The sequence below is a fragment of the Falco cherrug genome, chromosome 4, assembly GCF_023634085.1.
Source record: "Falco cherrug isolate bFalChe1 chromosome 4, bFalChe1.pri, whole genome shotgun sequence".
NCBI classification, from domain to species: domain Eukaryota; kingdom Metazoa; phylum Chordata; class Aves; order Falconiformes; family Falconidae; genus Falco; species Falco cherrug.
The window spans coordinates 21,309,519-21,330,598 of NC_073700.1; the positions used below are offsets into that span (position 1 = coordinate 21,309,519).

The 21,080-nt window shown below is 38.7% G+C and overlaps 1 protein-coding gene across 4 annotated transcripts in view; it reads left to right on the plus strand.

Annotated features, from left to right (window-relative positions):
* Positions 1-21,080, plus strand: part of LOC102051403 (contactin-6) — a 149,185-nt gene that overhangs the window by 89,458 nt on the left and 38,647 nt on the right. For all 4 annotated transcript variants that reach the window (XR_008732212.1, XM_055710057.1, XM_055710056.1 and 1 more), the window contains exons 6-11: positions 1,189-1,392; positions 3,056-3,158; positions 11,170-11,354; positions 13,910-14,046; positions 17,424-17,553; positions 18,618-18,768. Coding sequence is in view for 3 of the 4 variants with exons in the window: in XM_055710057.1 (XP_055566032.1) it covers positions 1,189-1,392; positions 3,056-3,158; positions 11,170-11,354; positions 13,910-14,046; positions 17,424-17,553; positions 18,618-18,768 (910 nt within the window). In the remaining variant the exon portion in view is untranslated. The remainder of the gene's footprint in view (positions 1-1,188; positions 1,393-3,055; positions 3,159-11,169; positions 11,355-13,909; positions 14,047-17,423; positions 17,554-18,617; positions 18,769-21,080) is intronic.

A 21,080-nucleotide genomic window follows, 5' to 3' on the forward strand; every position in this document is an offset into this window, starting at 1 on the left:
CATTGATTGCTCCCTGGAGATGCATCATTTCTAATGAGAGTCCTAAAATGTTAGAAGATGATAACGTAAAACTGCACAAAACTACTGGAGTTTGCAGACTTATTACCATACTGAACCCACGTTGTAAGTGAAGGGGGGGGGGGGAAGGAAGAAACGTAAATAATCTTTTTTTCAAATGGGATTGTTGATGGGGGAAATGTGTAAAAATGAAGCTGTTGGCAGAACACTGTTAGCTTATGAATTATACATTTAATTAAGGAAAGCTAAACTGGTAGATTTTGAAACTTCTGATTTACTGTGTCTTATTAAAGACAGAATTTCAGTCCTGCTCCCGCTGTTGGGTACTGGCAGTGGTGCGGAGCAGCCGCAGCGTGGGGCTGGCGGGACACCCTGGGTGTACCTGTGCTGCAGCTCACTGTGTTACAAGCACTGAACCAGCTGGCTGCAGTGCTGATAGCGGTGTTACAAGGCTTGGGCAAAAAGCCCTTCCTAAAAGCAGGGTCCTTAGATGGTAAGCTCACGTGGAAATCTGCCCTTCCAGGATGGGCTAGTCAGATAAATTAGTTTTAAGTTGCTTAGACTATAGACATACATTATTCAGGTATGCATTATGAAACACTGTATGGAAGAAGAGGGCAGAAAAGGGTTTGGAAGTCAGAACAGGAGAAGCAAAATGGAAGCAGGTATGGAAGATAAGGAGGGAAGGGTCAGATGTACAAAAGGATCAAATATTAAATAATATCCAAAATATAGTGTGCAATTGAGCTCTCCTTTCTTGAGAATCTCATAATAAAGCTCCATGTAACCAGTTTCTGTTTTCCATATTCAGAGTGGAGAAAGGAGCTGTAACAATGACCAGCAATTAATTCAGAGGGAAAGTATTTTAAGTAGAAATTATTTACTAAAACAGCTTTCTCATGGTGTTGCAGCACTGCCATTCCTACTTAAAAATAGGCTAAGAAGGAAAATGAGAAGTAACAGGGGACAAAAACTTTTGTGACCTTCTGAAGTGGCTTAAAATGAGTTTAAAACTAAAGCAGTGCTTACCTTGCCTTTGCTAATTTGTGCATCCCCAGTGGTTTGCCCTGTAACTGACTTGTGCTTTCAACTGGCAATATTGCACTTAAGCACTAGTGGGAAGCAGTTTATATTGGGAAGAGTGCATAATATGTATCTGGTGTTTTCTAGGCTTGTCCTATACATGGATCTTCAACAATAAAACTTTATATGTTCAGGAAGACAGTCGCCGCTTTGTTTCACAAGAAACAGGTAATCTGTACATTGCCAAAGTAGAGCCGTCGGACGTGGGCAATTACACCTGTGTTGTAACTAACTCGAAAGCAGAGCAAAGTGTGCGGGGGCCACCCACTCCTCTCACTCTCCGCAGTGATGGTAAGTTACTGGGGCACACTAGGCTACAAGCATGCACCCCTATGCTAACCGGGCCGTCTCCACTTATTGGGAATTGATACTGCTATACATCCTTATGGAGGTAAAAGGCTCCCACGAAAAAGCTGTGCAGTGGGACATGATCCCACTGTTCCTACTGGTTTGAAATGAGATTTAAACTGTCAGCACAGGGTTGATGAGATAAACATATGCTAAGAAAGCAGTGCTCAATATAATTGAAAAATAGCAAGAGAATGTCAAATGGTACATTAATGTTTTTCATCTTACGGATGCCTGTGTTGAGGTTTAAATCTGGCAAAGCTTTCTATGTTTATTATCCAGGTGTAGCTCAAATATTAAATCTGGAAAGCTGGTTCAAAATGATTCATTGATTTGAGAAACTCACCTGCACATACACCAAATACCTTTCTGGCAACACTTCTAATTAAATGTTCACAGTGAGAAATATATACCTGGGAAAACTTTACACAAAGTTTGTTTTGCAACTTTGCTGACCTAAATTGCGATATACTTGTATTGTTTGTGAAGCACTGGTGAGAATCAGTAACAAATGTCTGTGTAGTTAGGTTTCTAGGATAAATAACTCAACTGTGCATTATAGAGTAATAGTTCCACTATGAGATTGTGCTGCTTATAGTAAGATTGCCCAAACCAAAGTTATAGTTCCCCAGCTCAAAACTTGGTAATTTGGTACAAATTATAATTGTAAATGTTTTAGACCTTTTCTGTTTTCTTGCTTTGCATCGCTATTTCTTTTCTCAGTTCTTTTCATTCTATCAGGTTTTTTATCTTCTTCCATTCACTTTGGTGGCCTTGGATTAGGTCCTAAACAGGCAGTCTCTAAGGCAACGATGCAAACTCTATGTGTAATATTAGCCAGATCCCTGTTAAATATAAAATAAGAATTGGTTTATTTTCAGTGTGGGATCTGGGCAAAGATGTGATGTTCAGGAGAATAATCTGGTTCATATCAGTCATTCCTGTTGCAGTGAGTTATGCTGAAAGATGCATGCACATTTAAGAAGTTCAGCTAAAAGTTTAGTTTGCTAAAGCACCCCCTGGAAAATTAAATGCCCTAAACTGATACTGGATTATCTGTGGTTTACCAGGTGTTCTGCCAGATTTTCAAATGTGATTATTGAGTCTAATTACATCAGCCTTTCTCATGGAGCTCAAGTTTGGATGGTTCAGTTTTAAGTGTTTGACTGGTATTTTGGATACAGAATTCCGTGTTTTGGATACAGAATTCCATAAACTGTCTTGCAGCCAGTATTTATCCTGTGTCCTGAGAAGTGACCAATATTAAAGGCATTGCTTGTTAACACCACTTGTTAAGAGGTGCGAACCCTGAATCATCTCTAAAAATCTTAATGCACAACACACATGTACATGTGGAACTTGCATGAAGTCATGCTCTTCAACTCTTAGATGCATAAAATTTAACACATTTCACATAAGCCTTCAGCATAGGGTTGAATTTCACCCCACAGGCTGTCTGCTCCGTAGACATCGCGTGTTGATTGCCACAGGTGGAATGCAAAGGCTCTAACATTATTAATGCCATCCTTTCCTTTACACTGAAATTCTGTTGTACTAGACAGGTCTGAGGCTCAACTGGAGTGCTAGCTGTTTTGATGTTCAACAGGTGTGATGGGGGAGTATGAACCAAAGATTGAAGTACATTTTCCAGAAACAACATATGCAGCGAAGGGCTCATCTGTTAAACTGGAATGCTTTGCCCTTGGAAAGTAAGATTTTTGTCTTTTATTAAAATGTGCGTTCTGACACTGTAAGCACAGAGAGAAACAATGGTTCTTTATAATTTGCAAAGTAGAATATTTTTGGTCAGAATTTGAATTCATAAAACTTTTTTTTAACCTTATCTTGGTTTGATTGTTTCTGCACAATGTGTTCCCAAGGAAATGAGGAAGAAAACTGTATCATAACTGAAGATGACTTGGTTGCAGCTTGAAGTGGTGGGAGGAAGGGAGGGGAGGGAAAGTCAGAACAAAGACTACACTCCTTGGGAGTAGTTTTAAGTCTGAGACCTGGCTTCAGGTTATAGCATTCAGTGTAACTGCAAGTTCACATCTGATCAGTGTCAAAAGAGGAATGTTTTTGTGTGGCATTGTGGTTAAGAATGAAACCTGGGGAAACAGGATGTGGTTTGAGAGCACACAGGCTGTCTAGAATGGATCCAACAGGTTCATGTGGCTCTCGGCACCCTCTTCTCCAAAGCGATGCTGAGGAGTCCTGGGAAGCCCTAGCAGCAGCCCTTCCTCCTAAAATCTACAAATCTATTAGGCTTCTGGTAGTCCATGTTTTTCCTGGGCTGCTTACGCTGTTGTATTCATTTACAGAAGCAGTAGTGCATTCAGACAGCAAGGGGTGCTCTGTATTCAAAGAGCAGATAGTTAACTGAATGAGCATAACCAGCCTACAAAAACTTGTCTTTCCAGTGAGGATCAGTTTTCCCTGGAAAAGCTAGAATAACCTTAGATTGTTGACCTCTATTTAGTTTAAGTTCACTTTGACAATCCATTTTCAGGCTGTAAGCTTTTAAAGTGTTTAGAGCTTTCCCAGAGGTTAAAAGCCTGACTTGCAGACAGCACAAATTAATCAAATGTTCCTCTGGAACCTACGCTGGGAAGTAGAAAAATAAAGCAAATAAAGTTAGTAAGATGGGAAATGGCTTTGCTTTCTGATGAGATTTTTATATAAACTAATCTTACGGCTAATTTTTATTAAGAATGAAGAATATTCATAGAGCCATGTTCAAAGGCACATGCATATTTTTGGCCCAAAATGAGTACCAGACTGGAACACTCTGCTAAAGCTGATTTTCCTTTCCAAATACTGTCAAGCTACTTCTCTTTAAATACCTCCTTAATTGTGTGTGAGTCAGTGCAGGCTTTACATTTCAAGTTGTCATTTCATATTTCCATCTGTTGCATGGAAAGTGTTTAACAATGATACATTGACTGCAGAAAAGCATTTCAAAAACAGAGTAAATTATATGTACAAAACAGTGCCTTCTTCTGAAGGGGTAAAGATGGGTCATGTTAATGTGGCACGCAAGTTTTTCCATTCTGAGAACATCTTAAGGACAAAAAAAAAAAAAAAAAAAAGAGGTGTGCTGATAGGATGTATAAAGAAATCTCATAGCAAGCACAGTACCTTCTATGCTGTGCTTAGAAAATCGAATGGCTGAGAGGGTTAATGCAGCTTTGATATATATTCTCCTCTTCATATATAGGACTGCAGCTGCAACCAGTGCTGCCATACTTCCCTGGAGTTCTGCTGCATAAATACCAGTGACCTATGGGCAGAACTCTATTCTTCACAAGTTTGTTTATAGCATGTTGCTAACGTGCATCCAATCTAGTGTGCATTTGAGAGCTGCTGTTTGTGCATAAAAGCTCTTTAGTGGTGTTGCTGGAGAATTTCCCCTCTAGATTTTTTTGATAGATTAGGTGTCTCATACAGAACTGTACTGTTTTCAGTCTGCTTTTTTCCTCTCTGAACAGAGCCTTGAACCACATTTTCACTAGCCTGTCAATCAGTGAAAAAGCTTTATTTGAGACCTGGCGTTTATATGTGAATAAAGCAATAGAAACAGGTTGCAGGTGAAGTACTCTTAACTTATTAGATAAAGCCAGATTTCTAAAGGTATCTAGGTGATCAGTGGTATTGTTAAAAGCTTGAAGTTTCCTACCTCCAGCTGTTTACAATTGCAGTTAGGCACACATAAATGCAGCAGTGTGGCCATCTGCACTTTTAGATACCTAAGTTCCACTAAAACTCTAGCCCCTACTATTGTCTGTTTATGTTAAAATCAGTTCAGCTCCACATTTGTTGAGCTATACCTCTGATCTGCCACAAGCACTAACGGTTATTATCTCTCGGATTTCAGAACTGCTTTCCCATTATCCATAATTTTCTATATTCATACTGTTAGTCCACTGGTTCAGACAATGCTGTCAGCTGCTACTACCTCTGCACTTTGAATAACAGAAATCTTTCACATCTAAGGCAGATTATAGGCAACCTGCTGTGGTTTTGGTCTCCGAACGTCTTAAATGATAGTACTTTTATGGTATTTAGAGAAATAGCATCTCTTTTCTATATGGAACAGCAAATCATACGTATTGGACCCTGCTCAAAAAGCACTTCCACATTTAAAATGCCAGTACAAGAGGCCAGACTTGTGGTCGAGTTTTAAGATGCTGTTTTACCTGGGGAAGCTCAAAGCCACCGAAGAAGTTCTCCTTCAGCCAGGCTGTGGGAGACGCAGAGGCAGGTATATTCCACCTAGCTCTGTTGCAAAGCTCTTTACATTTTCCATGAAAATGTAATGACTGACTCTGACAAATGGTCTTGTAGCCCAATCAAACTCTTGCTTGTTTTGAGGAAAATAAATATAAGGGGCCCAAAGAGTCCGTATTTGTTCCTGGAAAGAAGGTTTGAAGGTATTGATCCCGAATGGACAAAATTGATCAGGCCAGCTCTTGACTCTGAATCCTATTTTGTAGAAGAGAGACCATGAATGGAAGATTTTGAGAAGTAAATTAGTCCCCACTGTGATGGAAATACAATTGGGCAAAAAGAATGTAAGCAGCATGAGAGTATCTGATGATTGGCATGAGGAATCTAAAGAGGCAAAAAATGCACCTTGTAGTTAATTCTTTAAGAAGGAAAACTGAAATATGAAACAGCAGTTTGACTGTTTCAAATGCTGCAGCCTGTGGCAATTTAATAGAAGAAATGAGGTTTTGTATTCTGCACTAATATTCATTATGTTGACAGTGTTAATAGTGTGCCAGTATTAGAAGTCAGGTTTTGGATCAAGCTATATGAATCATGCCATATATCTTAAATTATTGTTCACTATGTCTTTGAGGGGATGGAGTACCATGGAAAGAGTTATGTTCAGTTCAGTTACTGTGCTGCTTTCTGTAGATTTCTTCCAAAGTAACTTTTTCCTGTTGCACAAGTAAGAGTAGTTTCTGTAATGAAAATAAACAAAGTAGTTTCCATGTCTGGTGTACATATTTATTAAACTGTGCCTGTGTTTTACATATTTCTTCATTCTTTTCTGAAAGATAGGGAAATAAGCAGTTTGGAATCCCTGCAGATGGGCCATTGCCAGCTGAGGTTGTAAAGAGCATATGTGAATAATATAAAACAGGATTTCTTTCAAAACAGAATATTCACTTTTCATAGAAAGGCCCCAGATACTCCTGTAAATGTATTCAGGGAAGGGTTTTTTTAGAGGCTGTTAGTGTAAGTAGGTAATCACAGAGCTACAAAGGGTTTCCAAATAACCATCTACATTTACATAAAAATACCAGGCTTCATGTCTTCATTAGATAGCTCTTCTAGTATATTCTCAAGGAGGTTATGTAGGAGGCTGTAAAAAGATCCATTGCGGTGTTCTAGAACCATATATATATGAAGGACTTCTGCCAGTGGTTTGCTATTTTCAGCCCATGTTCCTGATAGAGGTAATACCTTGAGATTTGTACTTTAAGGGACGAGCAAGCAGCTCTGAAAGATCCTCTCTTACATTAGTCGAGTGGCTTGTGACCACAGGAGAATGAGGCACAATACCAGGTTTCAGGAAATTTTGCTGCTTTGCTGTTTCCCAAGCGATACATCAAGCTGATTAGAAGCCTGAGCGCCTTAATTATGGTGCCCCTTGGATCTTAATTCTTCCTTGTGTCAGCAGTTGATGCAGACATGACAGCAGCTTTCAAACCTCAGCTTTGTCTCATTTGTTTAACTAGGCATGGTCTTCATTGCTGAAGCTGTAGATTTAATTTTATTGTGAAGTGCCCTCAGATCCACAGGACAAAAGATGAGGCACAGATGCAATGCATCACCTGCCTGCTGAGTCTTTGCTGCAAAAAGTTAGAACCTTCATCTTGGTGCGGGCTGTAATGCTGCAGACAAATTAATTTCATGTTCAGTGTGACAAGACTTGTCACCAACCGAAAAATATTCTCCATCGCCTTTTCTTTCCGAGTTAGTAACTTATGGTTTTGTGATTCTGCTGCCTGTATGGTAGAATATAAATTAAATTAGTACTCCTAGATGCTCTGAAGGTTTCAAATAAATTGCAGATTTATGTACAAAGACACTCTCATATTTATGCACTGTTTTCTTATTTGCTCAGGTGAAAGCAAGACTTTGTCTATGAAGTGTAATAAATTTAAAAAGTGTACTCATTGTTTCTTTATATATTCCAAAACTTTTTAGCCCCAAGCAGTTATCTGTTTTGATCTGGTTATTGATAGTGACTGAATGAAAAAACACCCACCAGCTGCAGGACCACCCCAAATCTGCATGGGACGGTACTAGCCTATGTAGCAATGTCAGGTACTGGCCCTCAATAGAATATGATTATGCAGTTTAATCCTACAAAAATTCATAAGGCTGTATTTATTAAACTAGGTTTTGTATACATTTATTTGTACCTAAAGGACAGTTTCACTTCTTAAAGCATCAACTTGTAAAATAGATAATTTGTTAAAAAAAGCAATTTCATTAAGGTAAACTTGACATGTAAGTGGAGGGGTTTTTTTACCTTGAAAGTTTTCATGTGGCCTGTAGTAATAGTCACTGTTAAGAGGTTTGGTTATAAAAATGTAAACTAACATCAGAAGAAGGCGAAACCAGCCAAAAAACCCGCATTCTGCAGAATACAGTGACTGAAAATGCTGGAAAGTCTGTGTTAATGAGGTGTCAGCAAAGTCAATGAAGAAATGCATGTCTTCTCAAGCTGCTATGATAATGAAGGTCCTTCCTATGGATGATGGCACAGAGCTGAGCTATGGATCCTCCTGCAGTCTGCTCATTTAACCTATAGCTGTCCTGACAAATGAATTCCCTCTGCTGATAAAACCAGGCCACTCAATGCAAGACTCCCTGGCAGGAGAACAAAGTGCTGTTATCTGTTTATTGCAATTATGCATTTAAACACAGCCAAGTTGATGAACTAAACTCTAAGGTTTCTATGTCATCCTGCTACAGTTCACATCAGAGGGAGCACATTTCAAACACCCTTGTGTTTGGCCAAAACAAGGCAAGTTTGCCTTGAAACATCCCCAAGGATGTCATTATAAGTATGTGGCATGGGTAAGGAAAACAGGACAGCATCTTCAGCTCAAACCTCGGTAAACTTGACTTGACAAGTTGACAGAAGGGGCCTTTTTCCACAGAGCCCTGCCTCTGGCCTTGGTGTCAGTGTAGGCTTTCCTTATTCATGAATAGTCAGTACTCAGAGAAAACAAATGGCTAAGTGAATAGGAAATATTTATGTGAAGCACTTTCAGGCAGCAGAGCATGAATGAGTGCATCTAATTGTTGGGTTTATTCTCCTATATGGCTGTTAGTTTCCTCTGATCTCTGTTACACAAAAAAAAAAAAAAAAATATCCGGAAGAGATGCCTTAAAAGTAAGTACTTAAATGCTTCTGGCATTCTGTGCACTGCATGCTTCTGTTATACAGTAGCTATTCACCCACTGTTTAATATGCAATAGCATTTTAAAAGCCAGCCATGCTCTCCTTTGTGTCATCAACAATTTGTATCAATCTGCTGCAAGGCTGCAAAATACCTCTGGCTGTTGTCCTGACTAGAGCACGGTGATTGTGGGACAGACCTGCTCTGCACTAGAGCTGCATTTCTTTTAAGTAACTAAAAGTAACTTGGCTTACTGCATGGATAATGTTATGCAGGGTTTCTGGAGGAGACAGCACCTTTCAAGAGACCAACCGGTGCATTTGAGAAGGAGACAAACTCTTGTAAAGTTCCTAGTAAGGAATAATAAACAAGTTTGCATTTGAAATAGGTTTTGGTCTCATAGTGAAGGGCAATTAAAAAAGGTGGTGATGACAACTACTGTCATCTAAAAAGATTTGGAATTTAAACAATTACATATTGCACCAAAATGGGAAATAGAAGAATAAAATCTCAGTTGCTCTTTCCAGCTCTTTCACTGGTTAATGATGTCTGGCATGTTCCAGTTTCTCTCATTTGCAGTACATTTTTCAGCTGTATCAGAGGGGTCGTGTAAGACTCAGAACTTGTGTATGTATGAGTTATCCTTGTATATACATACTAGTGCAAAGCTAACACCAAAATCTGGAGCACATTGCTTATAGTTCCAAACCATTTTCAGAGGCAGTTCAGTTATGCTAGAAAAATGTAAAGTAGCTAGAGAAGTTATGGTGCTTAAATGGCTCTTAGAGGTCGCTCGGTTAAATTTGTGGTCTGAAGACCATGATTTTCTGGTTTACAGAGCAGAGGGAAGGGCAGCTCAGAGGTTTTCTTGCCCAGGTGAACTCCCACCAACATGAGGAAAACATTTGTAGGCTTCTAGCACATCTGTCCTATCTTTCAAGCCTAAATGCAGAACTAAGCAAATTTATGGGATTGTTGAATGTTAGGGTAGTCTAGGTGTACATTATCCTGTTGTTACCCTATTAACACTTGCCTAGCTGTTCAGTCTGATCTGCTCAGTAGTTGTGCTTCTCCCAGGTCATGGTTCTTCTGGCTTTGGGTGAGCTTGTGAACATCACAGCCACACAGACTCAATTAAGCCTAAACTTTCTTGTGTTAAGTAATTTATCCATTCTGTATTTGTGACTTTATTTCTGTGGTCGCTAAACAAGGATTTGAACCAGGGAACTAAATAAAGTGTGAGCAGTTACAGCCTCTACTAAAAAGGAATAAACACTTTGTAAGTCAGCGCTGCAGGCCAGGGACCTTGGAGACTGGCAGACAAGGGCAACATGCCTCTTGAATTTCCATGAAAGTTATGTTTTCAGGTTCAGTACCGAGTGTTTGCTGTCGATGTTACTTCCAATGGAAAAGAAGTCAGTATTCAGCCAAAGCCTCTGTAAAAAAGCTGTTCAAAACATAACTGTTCATCTGCTTAGAAGAAGCAACTTTGCAGAAACAGAAAGCAACTGTGAAATCCAAGACTATTAATATTTCAAAGTGTTTTGGTGACATAATAGATCATGAAAGTGAGGCTTGTATGGTTTGTGATATTATCAGAAATCCAAGAAGTATTTATAGCTGCTTTCCCACTTGACTGGTTTGTTTTTTTATTGTATAGAATACATTGATCCAAATATAAATGAATGTGATAGAAAGCTACAAAAACATGAAACAAGAAATGCTGTCTTTTGTCTCGATCTCCTTTCAGCCTCAGTGTCTCATGCTTTCTGCTTCCTTGCTCAGCTGTCTGTCTGCCCTCCTCTGCGCTGGCTTCTATTTTTTATACTTAGAGTTATTAGTATTTTCAGGTCCTTTAGATTGTTGTCCAATATCTTGTATTTTGAGATGAGAAAATATCTCTAATGCTACGGGGAATTTGTTTGCTCTGAAAACCAGTCAATAATTCAGTGCTTCTATGGTGTTTATTTGGACTTCCGAAGTCATTACTTCAGTGTCACAGTGTTTAAGAGGAGGTTTGAGCGCTAAGTAAGAGTCACTGTGAGGAAAATCCAAATTGGCCTAAGAAGCAATCACAGAATTGACTGAGGACTTCATCCCACTGTTGGATTTGCACCCCTAAATAAATTGGACAGGTTAAAAAATCTCAGTCTTGTGAACCTCTGTATGTCACACTTAGAAACAGGAATGATTTCTTCTTTAAAATATTATTACTCTTATGAAAGGATTTTACATTATCTTTTCTCTGCTATAACAAATGTTCTCTCTTTTTCTCTAATGAAATATAATTATTTAGTCCTGTCCCTAGTATTAGCTGGAAGAGGTCTGATGGAAACTCACTGACAAAGAAAATCGAACACAACAAAAACAAAGGAGTTCTTGAAATCCCAGATGTTCAGCAAGAAGATGAAGGCTCTTACGAGTGCATTGCAGGAAACATTCGAGGAATAAACATTGCAAGAGGTCAATTATTTGTCTATGGTAAGCAGATTGACTAATTTCCTCATTTATATTTTTTACAGAGCATGGTGGAGTTCAGATGTATTTTGTAGATGAAGTCTATTAGCCCTTTACTGGAGATAGAAAATGTAGTTCACGTTAAGCTGATTAAAAAAATGATTGGAGTTCTGCAGTGACCTTCACTGAATTACGTCCTCAGCAAATAAAGATATTTTGCATTAAAACTCAGATTGAAAATGTGGGCTGTGCCATGATGAAGTTGTAAAGGTTAATACGAGGCAGAAAGAAATCCCTGGTACATTTACATGAAACATTAAGGGCAGGCAAAAAGATTTACTCTCAATAGCTCACAGCAGCATAAAGCTGTGCTGCCCCAGATGCAGATCAGGGAAGGATTCATGAGGTTTTGGTTCATGTGAGTGGAAGATTATTTCACCTCCTATTCTAGCTCAACTGTAATTCGCCATAAACAGACGAGGGCAAAGCAGGGGAAATGCATTCTGCTGCCTCCCTCTCCTTCCTCCTTGTCTAAAAGTGAAGAATAATATTTCTCTGAAACTGTTCTCCCTTTCCTTTTCTCTTCCCACACACATTAATTTCCCATGATCCAAGTCACCCGTGGTGGTCCCTCATAGCCAAGGTGAAATATATGCTTTTTAGTCCCATTGTTAATACCCAGTGAAAGCAACATATTTTGATGTGGATAAAAAGCGAGATCTTTTCTCTACCTCATACATCTTTCAAAAGAGAAAGACGGAAAAATAATAAATGTAACAGTGGGGGGAAAAAATTACAGAAACCTAGACTGGGCCTACAACTAACATCTGCTGAGAAGACCTTTGCAAGTTGGTTTTTTTTTTTTTTTAAATAATAAATCTCTTCTGATGAAGAGATGCAGGCTTTGCTGATAAGCTACCAGTCTCCTGCAGCCATGTCTAATATCAAGATATATGCCAGGAATAGAGCAGTCTACTGCTGTTTTGAATATTTAATTATTTCTTTGCTTTTAGGGGCTTATTTTTGTTCTCATTGCTGACTAATTTTTGCAAAACATCAATCAATCAGTTCTATTAAAATTAAGTTCAGTAGATTACCTGGACATGGTTGATAACAGCATAGGCGACTACAAAATTATGATCAGTTAATATAATCTAAAACAATGTGCTTATTAAATGTGCTTTGTAAATTAATTAATAGCTGTTCATAATGAAATATATGAACAGCACTCATGAAGCTTTTGCACCAGATTATTTTAAATCTTATTAGGAGTGGGCTGTTATATTATCTACATGATTGACTTCCTCTTCCTTAATTTCTGTGCTGCAGTGTTTTTATTCTGCAGGCAGCTTGTCTCTAGGATAGAGGGTTTCATTCCCGGGCACTGTCTGCTGCTTTGTGTACGATACCCAGATCACATGCCTTAGGCTCTACGAGCAGTATAAATGACATGTGATTAGAATCACTTTAAAGCATGGTGAGCTCTATCCCAGATACTCTCTCATTCTGGGAATGGGCTCATTGGCATTGTATTAATCTAGTGTTGGACAATCTCAAGGTACTTTGGGACAGTCACAAACTACCTACCCCCAGGGCCATGCTGTACAGGGAGGTTTGTTCTGCTAGCCTCAAAGGATAATGATTCTCATCCTAAAATCAATTTTTTCTAGGTAAGAACTATATTTGTGTGTGCGCATGCACATTTATATACGTGTGGAGACTGCAGCATTATGTTTTAATAATCCGGCCAAAAATTTTTCACGGGATGTTGACACCAGCTACTTATGCTAGAGCTAGAGGGATGCAACCTAGTATCTTCCTTGCATGTGGATTTGGCCTGTCCCCAAGTTAGGTGGGTGTTAACTGTTCCCCCTAGGTCTTACAATCACCTATATCTTGACAACTATTCTAAATGTCAGCCTGCCTCAAGTGGATTCCTGCACAGCTCAGTCACTTGAGTACTTGGATGTTTACAGAGCTCATATGCAACTCCTGCAAATTCCACTTTTATGTGGCAATGAATCCATGTCAGTGTGCCACAAGTATTCAGAAGGTGTTATTCTGACCTGAGTAGCCCTAATTCCTTTGTGTAGTATTTGTGTTGCAAATTACAACCAATGAACCCATGGTCTCATGTATGTGGGTAAAACCAAAGGGTAATATTTACAATCCATTATTTATTAACCTACTTACTAATGATTTTGGTATTTCTATTTTTGGTACACAGATTTAAGTACCTTTAGAAGAAGACTGTTCTTCAGAAAGTAGGGGTCTCTGCTTTCAGAGAGTGTGTCCAGAATTTCAGGCATCAAAAATCACTGCTTCTGCAAATTTTGGCCATAAAAATGAATAATATCTAAACGGAACTGCCTGCCCACTAGTCACTTGATCTCTAATGTTTTCCCAAGTTAGTCCTAAAGTTTAATGCTAGGGAATTGCTGTTCAGAATTCACTCACAATATAAGAAGAATGTGTTGGAGAAATACTAATCAGCCTTGCTCAGTTCGTTAATTAGTGGCAGCATACCTCCAGTGAAATCACTTTTCTCCTGCTTAAAACGGTTTGCATGTTATTTTCAGCGCTCCCTGAATGGGATAAAAAAATCCACAATGCCTTTCTGCCTCTCTATGACAGTTTGTTTTGGGAATGTAAGGCAAGAGGAAAACCAAGCCCTTCCTACAGTTGGTTAAAAAATGGCCAGCCGCTCATGTCAGAGGTAAGGTTCCCATCGTCTTGTTTGCTTTCTTGCTTGTCTTTTGGGTTTTTTTTTTATGATTTAGTCATGATGTTTATTTTACAGTTAATTACCTTTTTTTTAGGAACTTAATTAAAGGTTAACATATAAAAGCAGATATGAGCACAAACTCTGCAACACAAAGCCTTGGTTCGTGGAGTTTATCTTTACTGAAAATGTATGGTACTGCTGGTTTATATTATGTAGAGGTACACCAGTTTCTTCATATGATTTCTTACAGAGCATCTAATTGCTACAAGATATGGCAGTAGGTATGGATGGGTTTAAAAATATCAGTTATAGTTAGTGAAAGAAGGGTCTATTCAGAAACACTAAACACATTTGTAGACAAAATCTGTAATTTGGGAAACTGGTGGGATGCCAACTGACTGTTTGTGGAAGAGCATTTCAGAGCTGGCATTACAAAATGATCAGCCTGTTAACTTGGACTTTTCTTCTGTTTCTGTTAATCTGTAGGCTGGATGGACCTTTGGTCTCGTGCAGTATGGCCATTCTTATGCTATGTTCATCCTTTACTGAGTTAATCAGCTATGAAAATCAGTTATTTTTGAGGTTAATACTTTTTTTGGTGCTAGGTAGAGAAAAAGTAGACTAAAGAAAACCATACCAAGTTACAAAGAAGGTGTGAAAAAATGAAAAATCTCACTTAAAGGCAAAAGAAGGGCTTGAGTGGAAAGGGAAGTAGTGAAGCGGTAGGAGTGCAAGGAGAGAAGGGAAATTAATTGGAGCTGAAACACTTAAAGCAGGTGTTTGAGAACCCAGGTTTGTTTCTTTCTAGGCAGTATAATTATACTTCTGTGGTGGCCAAGATTTGGCACAACCATCTTCCATCTTCAGTTGTTGGCAGCCTTATGGAGAATGACTTCTGTGGCAAGACACTTTTTGCTGTGTTTGCATTCTGCTGAGGCCAAGTTTTCCTTTTTTTTTATTAAGCATGCATTCAGCCTCTGTTGGGCAAAAAATGGCAGAGTTCATTTTTAATGCATTTTTACTTCTCTGGAAAAAAATGTACTGTGATTATTTTCTGTCTAGCAGTAACAGATATAGAATAATTTCCAAACCATGGGGCAAATTAGCACTTACTAGACATAGTACTTACTGGAAGCAAGTGGAGTGTGGTCTGATCTTTCATATGATTTTCTGCTGGAGTAGTCCTAAAGAGAACCCAACTAGCTTCTAAGAAGGCTAGCCAGAATTTACTTGGACTGTGATTTTTATGAACCTGTTTTTCCTCCTCATTGTGACCTCTTCCTAAGCAAGATTGTCTAGCTTCTCTCTCTTTGAAGACAGCAATACTTAGAATCTGTCATTCTTCAATTGCATCGTTTCAATAAAAAAGAATAAAACACTCTACAGACATATTTTCAGCCAACATTTTCACAGTGCTTACAGTGTATTGTAAATGGAATACTTGAGGCAAAAATGCTGAATGTTATCACTCAATGGACAAAATGGATAGTTTGGGGGTGAAAGTACAGGGGAGGTGTAATAAAATACTCAGTCTGTCACAGCACCCTGCTTAGTGGAAATATCGCAGGGAGAATGCCTTCCAGATGCTTTCTACCTTGGGGCTGATTCTGAGGATACTGTCAACTCTTCGTCAGACCTTTCTCCCTCACCACCTAGTTGGTCATCCCTGAAATATTCCTGCTTGTGTACGTGGTATGGTTTTCTCTCTGTCTGCGTAGCTGAAGAGAGCCAGCATAGAATGGTGGGGAATTTGGCATGTGTAAGAAACACGAGCATTGCTTCAGAAGGGGTTTTGCATTCAAAGGATGTTTGTAAAAATAGAACACATCGAGAGGATAGCAAAGAGCCTGGAGGTAAAACTAAGTATGCAAAAGATATCTGTAGCAAGAGCCTCAAAAAAAAAAAAAATAGCAGTGGATAAGTAATGTAATGTTGTTAATTAGTTTGCAGTACACCAGCCATTCAACTGCAGGCTGTGCTCTCATCAAATTTCCAAGCTAAACAAGGTTGGTCTGGGTCAATTCTTAGTTGGGAGATCTCCAAGGAAAAGGCAAGAGTGTTGGAAAATAGAGCTCTATGGCTCAATAGGTGGCATGCTCCCCTCTGCAAGCAATGCAAGAGAAATCCCCTGAACAGGCTGTGCAACTGGCTTATCTGTGGCAACATGGCAAGTCAGGTTATATACATCTAGCAGTTCACAAATGTGGTTTAGATGCTTGTATCTGTTCAGCAAAGACTATACTATATACTCTTACAATATATGCTCCCATTACTGCTTGAGCAGCAGGAGAGCCAGACTAAAGGAGCAACATAATAATAATAGTAATACCTGTTGTTGCAGACTTGCATTTGGTGATAGAATTTATATTCCCTGTTGTGGGTTTCTGCCAGACTGATCTGTTTTCAGGAACATACTGTCTTCTCCGTCTCAGTGTTACACTTTGCAGCGGAGCTATTATTGTCTCTGGAGGCTAGTAATTGTAAAATCACAAAATATTTAGCTTTAAGTTATGCTTGCAGCATGAAACGGGCTTTTTTATATTTGCCAAACCAGAGCAAATAGAAGTTCTTTTAATAAGCCAGAACCCAAGCTCTGGTCCAAGTTTACCTACTGTGCAGCTTCCTCTATTTCAGCAGAATTGTACAGAAGAAACTTAGTGTATAGACATTCAAGCCACGAGGAGCATGCTGTCCCTCTGATCTGAACAGCTGCCTGTGGGTTTAGAAGGACTTTAGAAGCATTGGCTTTCAGTAGAGATTTTTCAGTGGATCATTTTTCTGTGACTTGTGATCTTGATAACATTTGAAATGTTTCTATTATTTGAGCACCTCTGTCTCCTGTGGAGCTTTTCTGATCATTTTAGATTATCATCATCAGATTCATCTAATCAGATGAGGGGATAGGCCATGCTTCACTGTGCCCCCAGACAGGGCTGCAGGTGCTGCTTCTCAGGAGCCATATGGAAAGATGCTCCAGGCTCCCAGTGTGAAGGAGCTGTACCTGCCCTGCAGTAGCTACTGCTGCGACTGCTTCACCGTGAAGCACAACCACAGATTCACAGTTCAGCAATGCAGAGAAGCACATGCCACAGCTGGAACATCTGGGCAAGCCTGCCCATGGCAATGACTCTGCAACTCTGCCTGTAGTTCTTGAAAAGTTTGAAGAGCTGAGAGGTTTGAAAACATAACCACCATCATATAGCAAGGTATGTGTCACATTTCTGATGTATTCATCCACGTTGCTTCCAAGAAAATAACATTTCTGCTTCCAAATTATGATCAGGTGCATTAGTGTGATACCAAAAATCTTTGGGCTTGTACACTCCTTGGCTCTGTCAATGTTTTTTGCTTGTTTTTTCTTTTATCAGGAAAGAATTCAAATTGAAAATGGAACTCTTATCATACCTATGCTGAATATGTCAGACTCTGGCCTCTATCAGTGTGTGGCAGAAAACAAGTACGATACTATTTATGCCAATGCTGAGTTGCGGGTGATAGGTGAGTAAATGTCACTAAAATGAGCAGGTACTGAGTATAACAGGACACTCACTGAAAAAAAATTGAAATTAAGAAATTAGTAGATTAAATTCCAGCTGGCAGTTCAAGTATGCTGATTATTTCTTTGCTGTGTGTTCTTACCCATGTGGAAAGTTGGGTTTGTTGGGGTTTTCTATTCCATTTCATGACTGGTTTGGGGGAAGAATCTAATCCCTTGTGTGGTCTTTCCTTATCACATATGCACAAGCTTAATGAATTCTGTTTCTCACTTAGTGTTTTGAGTTATTAATAGTTATTCTGCAGTTTATAAAAAGTCATTTCAGAAAGTGGGAAAAATAATTTAACTATAAACAAAGAGCATATGGCAAATATGTATATAAAAACAAATAACATGTAGCATGTAATCTCATTAATGATTACCAGAGATGCACATAAAATAGAACTTGTTCATATTATAAAAAGTATTATCTTGTAGATATCCAAATATAAAGGTTTTTCAACAGCCGAATACTAATGAAAAAAGTAGAACACAGACTTTAAGAGCACCTAAGTATTTTACAGGTCTTGTGTTTTCTTCTTCTCCAAGAGTGAATTTCCACATAAATTACTGGAAAAATAAACCTATTTTCAGAAAACAGTGCTGGTTTAGAAACAGAAAGCACTGAAGCACTGTGTGTCTGAATACTCTGCAGATGAATACATGTGGCTGAGATCCCATGTGTGCTGTTTGTCCTGCTGACATAGCTGTGCTCAGGACCATCGCTCTTTATTGCAGGTAGACCTATTTTCCCAGTCTGCATGTAACCCTCAGGAAAGATTGCCAGAGCAGACAGTTTCTAGGTAGACAGTTTAGAAATGGCATAAATATGTAATAAATAAGATGCAGTGAATTCTATTCTTTGATACTTAAATAGATTTTTCATGTTAGATAGATGTGTACTTTTGCAGAAACCTCAAAAACAAAGCAATTACTAGATTCACCTACTATCTCACTAGAAGAGAAGAATTTAGCAAGTTCACTTAGTAACTCACTTAGTAAGCTCTTCTTTCTTCTCTCTTTCTAGCTGCAGCACCCGACTTTTCCAAAAACCCTGTGAAAAAAACATCTGTTGTTCAAGTTGGAGGTGAAATTACAATTGGTTGTAAACCGAGCGCTTCTCCCAGAGCAGTTATTAACTGGAGAAAGGGCTCAGAGGTTCTGCGCTGGAACAAAAGGTACAGTCATAAACAGTTGCTGGATTTGTTGAGTGTTCTTGGTTTTAATAATAACATTTAAACATCACTAAAACACATCTGGCTTAGTATTGCTTTTGACAGCCCATTGACGGAAAACTTTGATGCCAGAGGCCTATTTGTCTTTAGCAGTGGCCGTACAATTCTGTAGATATAAAACTGGTTGAGAACAAAGCCAGATCGAATACACACGGGTAATTGTATGATACATACGTTTGCATTCATCAGCAGTTAATTCACTGCAACCGTATCAGAGCTGACTGTTTACCACACACAAAGCCTGAGTTGAATCCGCTTCATGTAGGAGACATCAGTGGAGGCTTCAGGGAAGCAGAATATACCCCCAGGCTGCGGCATAATTGCTTTGCAGCTGTACAGGTTGTACGATAACCCATAGCTACATCAACCTCCGTATTCTCTGTCTCTTCTGTTTAGGCAGGATTTGGTTAGCTGCTGGACCAGAATACTGGCAGGGCTTTACTGACGTTTTGTCTGTGATGGTTAATAGCTTATTTGTGAGTTGCCACAAACCATCTGTATTACTACACTTGAACGTCAATTAAATAGTAAAGCATTAAAATAAAAAGCAACTTACTGACTTAAGTTGGGTGTACTATTCACAACTTACAACTGTGATGATATTTCCATATACAAATGTAGACAGATGGATGACATGGGCAACAGTGCCTAAGAACTGCAGTCCTCAGCATCTCTTTCTGTTCATAAATACAATGACAACACTGTTTTATCACACTGCCATTTTCAAAGACTGAAAACAGAATCAGTAATCCATAAGGCTCTGGAAATTGAGACCCAGATTTTGCACGCAGGACCAGTTGCTCAGGGAGGTTAGTTTGGGTCACGTAAGACTTAAAATTAACTATTATTCATTAAAACAGCATTATCCAAAACTCTGACACAAAATAAATACTTCCCTATCCCATAGTAAAGTAATATACAATAGACATAAAAGTAAATTGAAGTGTTTGTGAAAGAAAGTGCAAATCTGAGAAGTATTTCACATAGGCACTCGCAATGAAACAGAAAAATTTGGGTAAGCAGTTGATGCCACGGGGCATAGAGAACTTTCCAATGATTTCCCCCCCTTTCACTAATGGCAATTTAATTTTCTGTGTAATTGCTCATCTAATGATGAAAAATGTTCTTCTAAATGAGTGTTCAGTCAAATCTTTATTTGCATTTTGATTGTATGGTCTATTCAACAAAAATGCTTGTTCATTCCTATTTAGACACAGCCTATCCCTACGGTATGTAGAAAACATGCTTAGTTTGCCACAGGTAATCTCTGGATTTTCTGACATTGATGAGAACAGGAGCAAGGAGAGCATTGTTTAAAACTTAAATAGTGGAATTAAGCCTAGATCTTGAGGTTCTAGTACCCTGATATTCCCCAACCGATTTTCTTATAAAAAAAATATTAACTTACTGCATACAGTATTTACTTGTGGTTCCGTATTAATTTTCTAACAATAATTATAAGCACACTGAAATTTTTGAGCATCCCAGAAGGCCTTCTGCTGCTTAGCAGAAGTAAACAAAAGGAGCAGGATTTACACTGAGGCAAAGGGAGAGAATGTTTAAACTCTCAGTGTGCAAAATCTTACCAGTGTGTCCACTGGTGCAAAGTAGCATTTACAAGGCTTTTTGATTATTAAATGACAAAATCGCTAATGCTGTGGTTTTAAAGGAGAGAAAATAAATCATCTATACAGCATTTTTCCAGAAGTCTTTGTGTCGGAAAACAGAAGATGAAATAAGGGTTTGTATGGCTGTAATTAAAGTACACAGCTAATTAAAGTACTAAAATCACATGCATCTTTGCTCATAAAAAAGAGAAGGAGCTTGGTCTGCCTTTCTCTATAGATATGATTAAACCCTGACATGTCACATACAGATTAACTGTTTTAACTAAAGCATCCCTTATTTCTGCTCCCATTTTATTGTGCAACAATTATAATCTCTCTGGACTCCTTTATGAGCTCGTTTAAAAAAAATAATATTTGGTTGGGTTGTAAATGTTGAAAAAAAGGAAGCACTAATCCCTTCTGTTTCTAAGAGCAAAACTGATGGACGCGTTGCTAAATAAGTCAGATCACATAGCTTCTTCAGAATGACTTAGACAAATTCAGTCTTGAGCTACAGAAATAGAGCAACTAGACCTATTCCACCCTAAGGGGAAAGAGTATTCTTTTTCACCTTCTATTATCATGAGTGAAAGTAAGTTTATTCCTGATAGTCATCCATGCATGGTCACTGCTCTCCCTGATCATCTG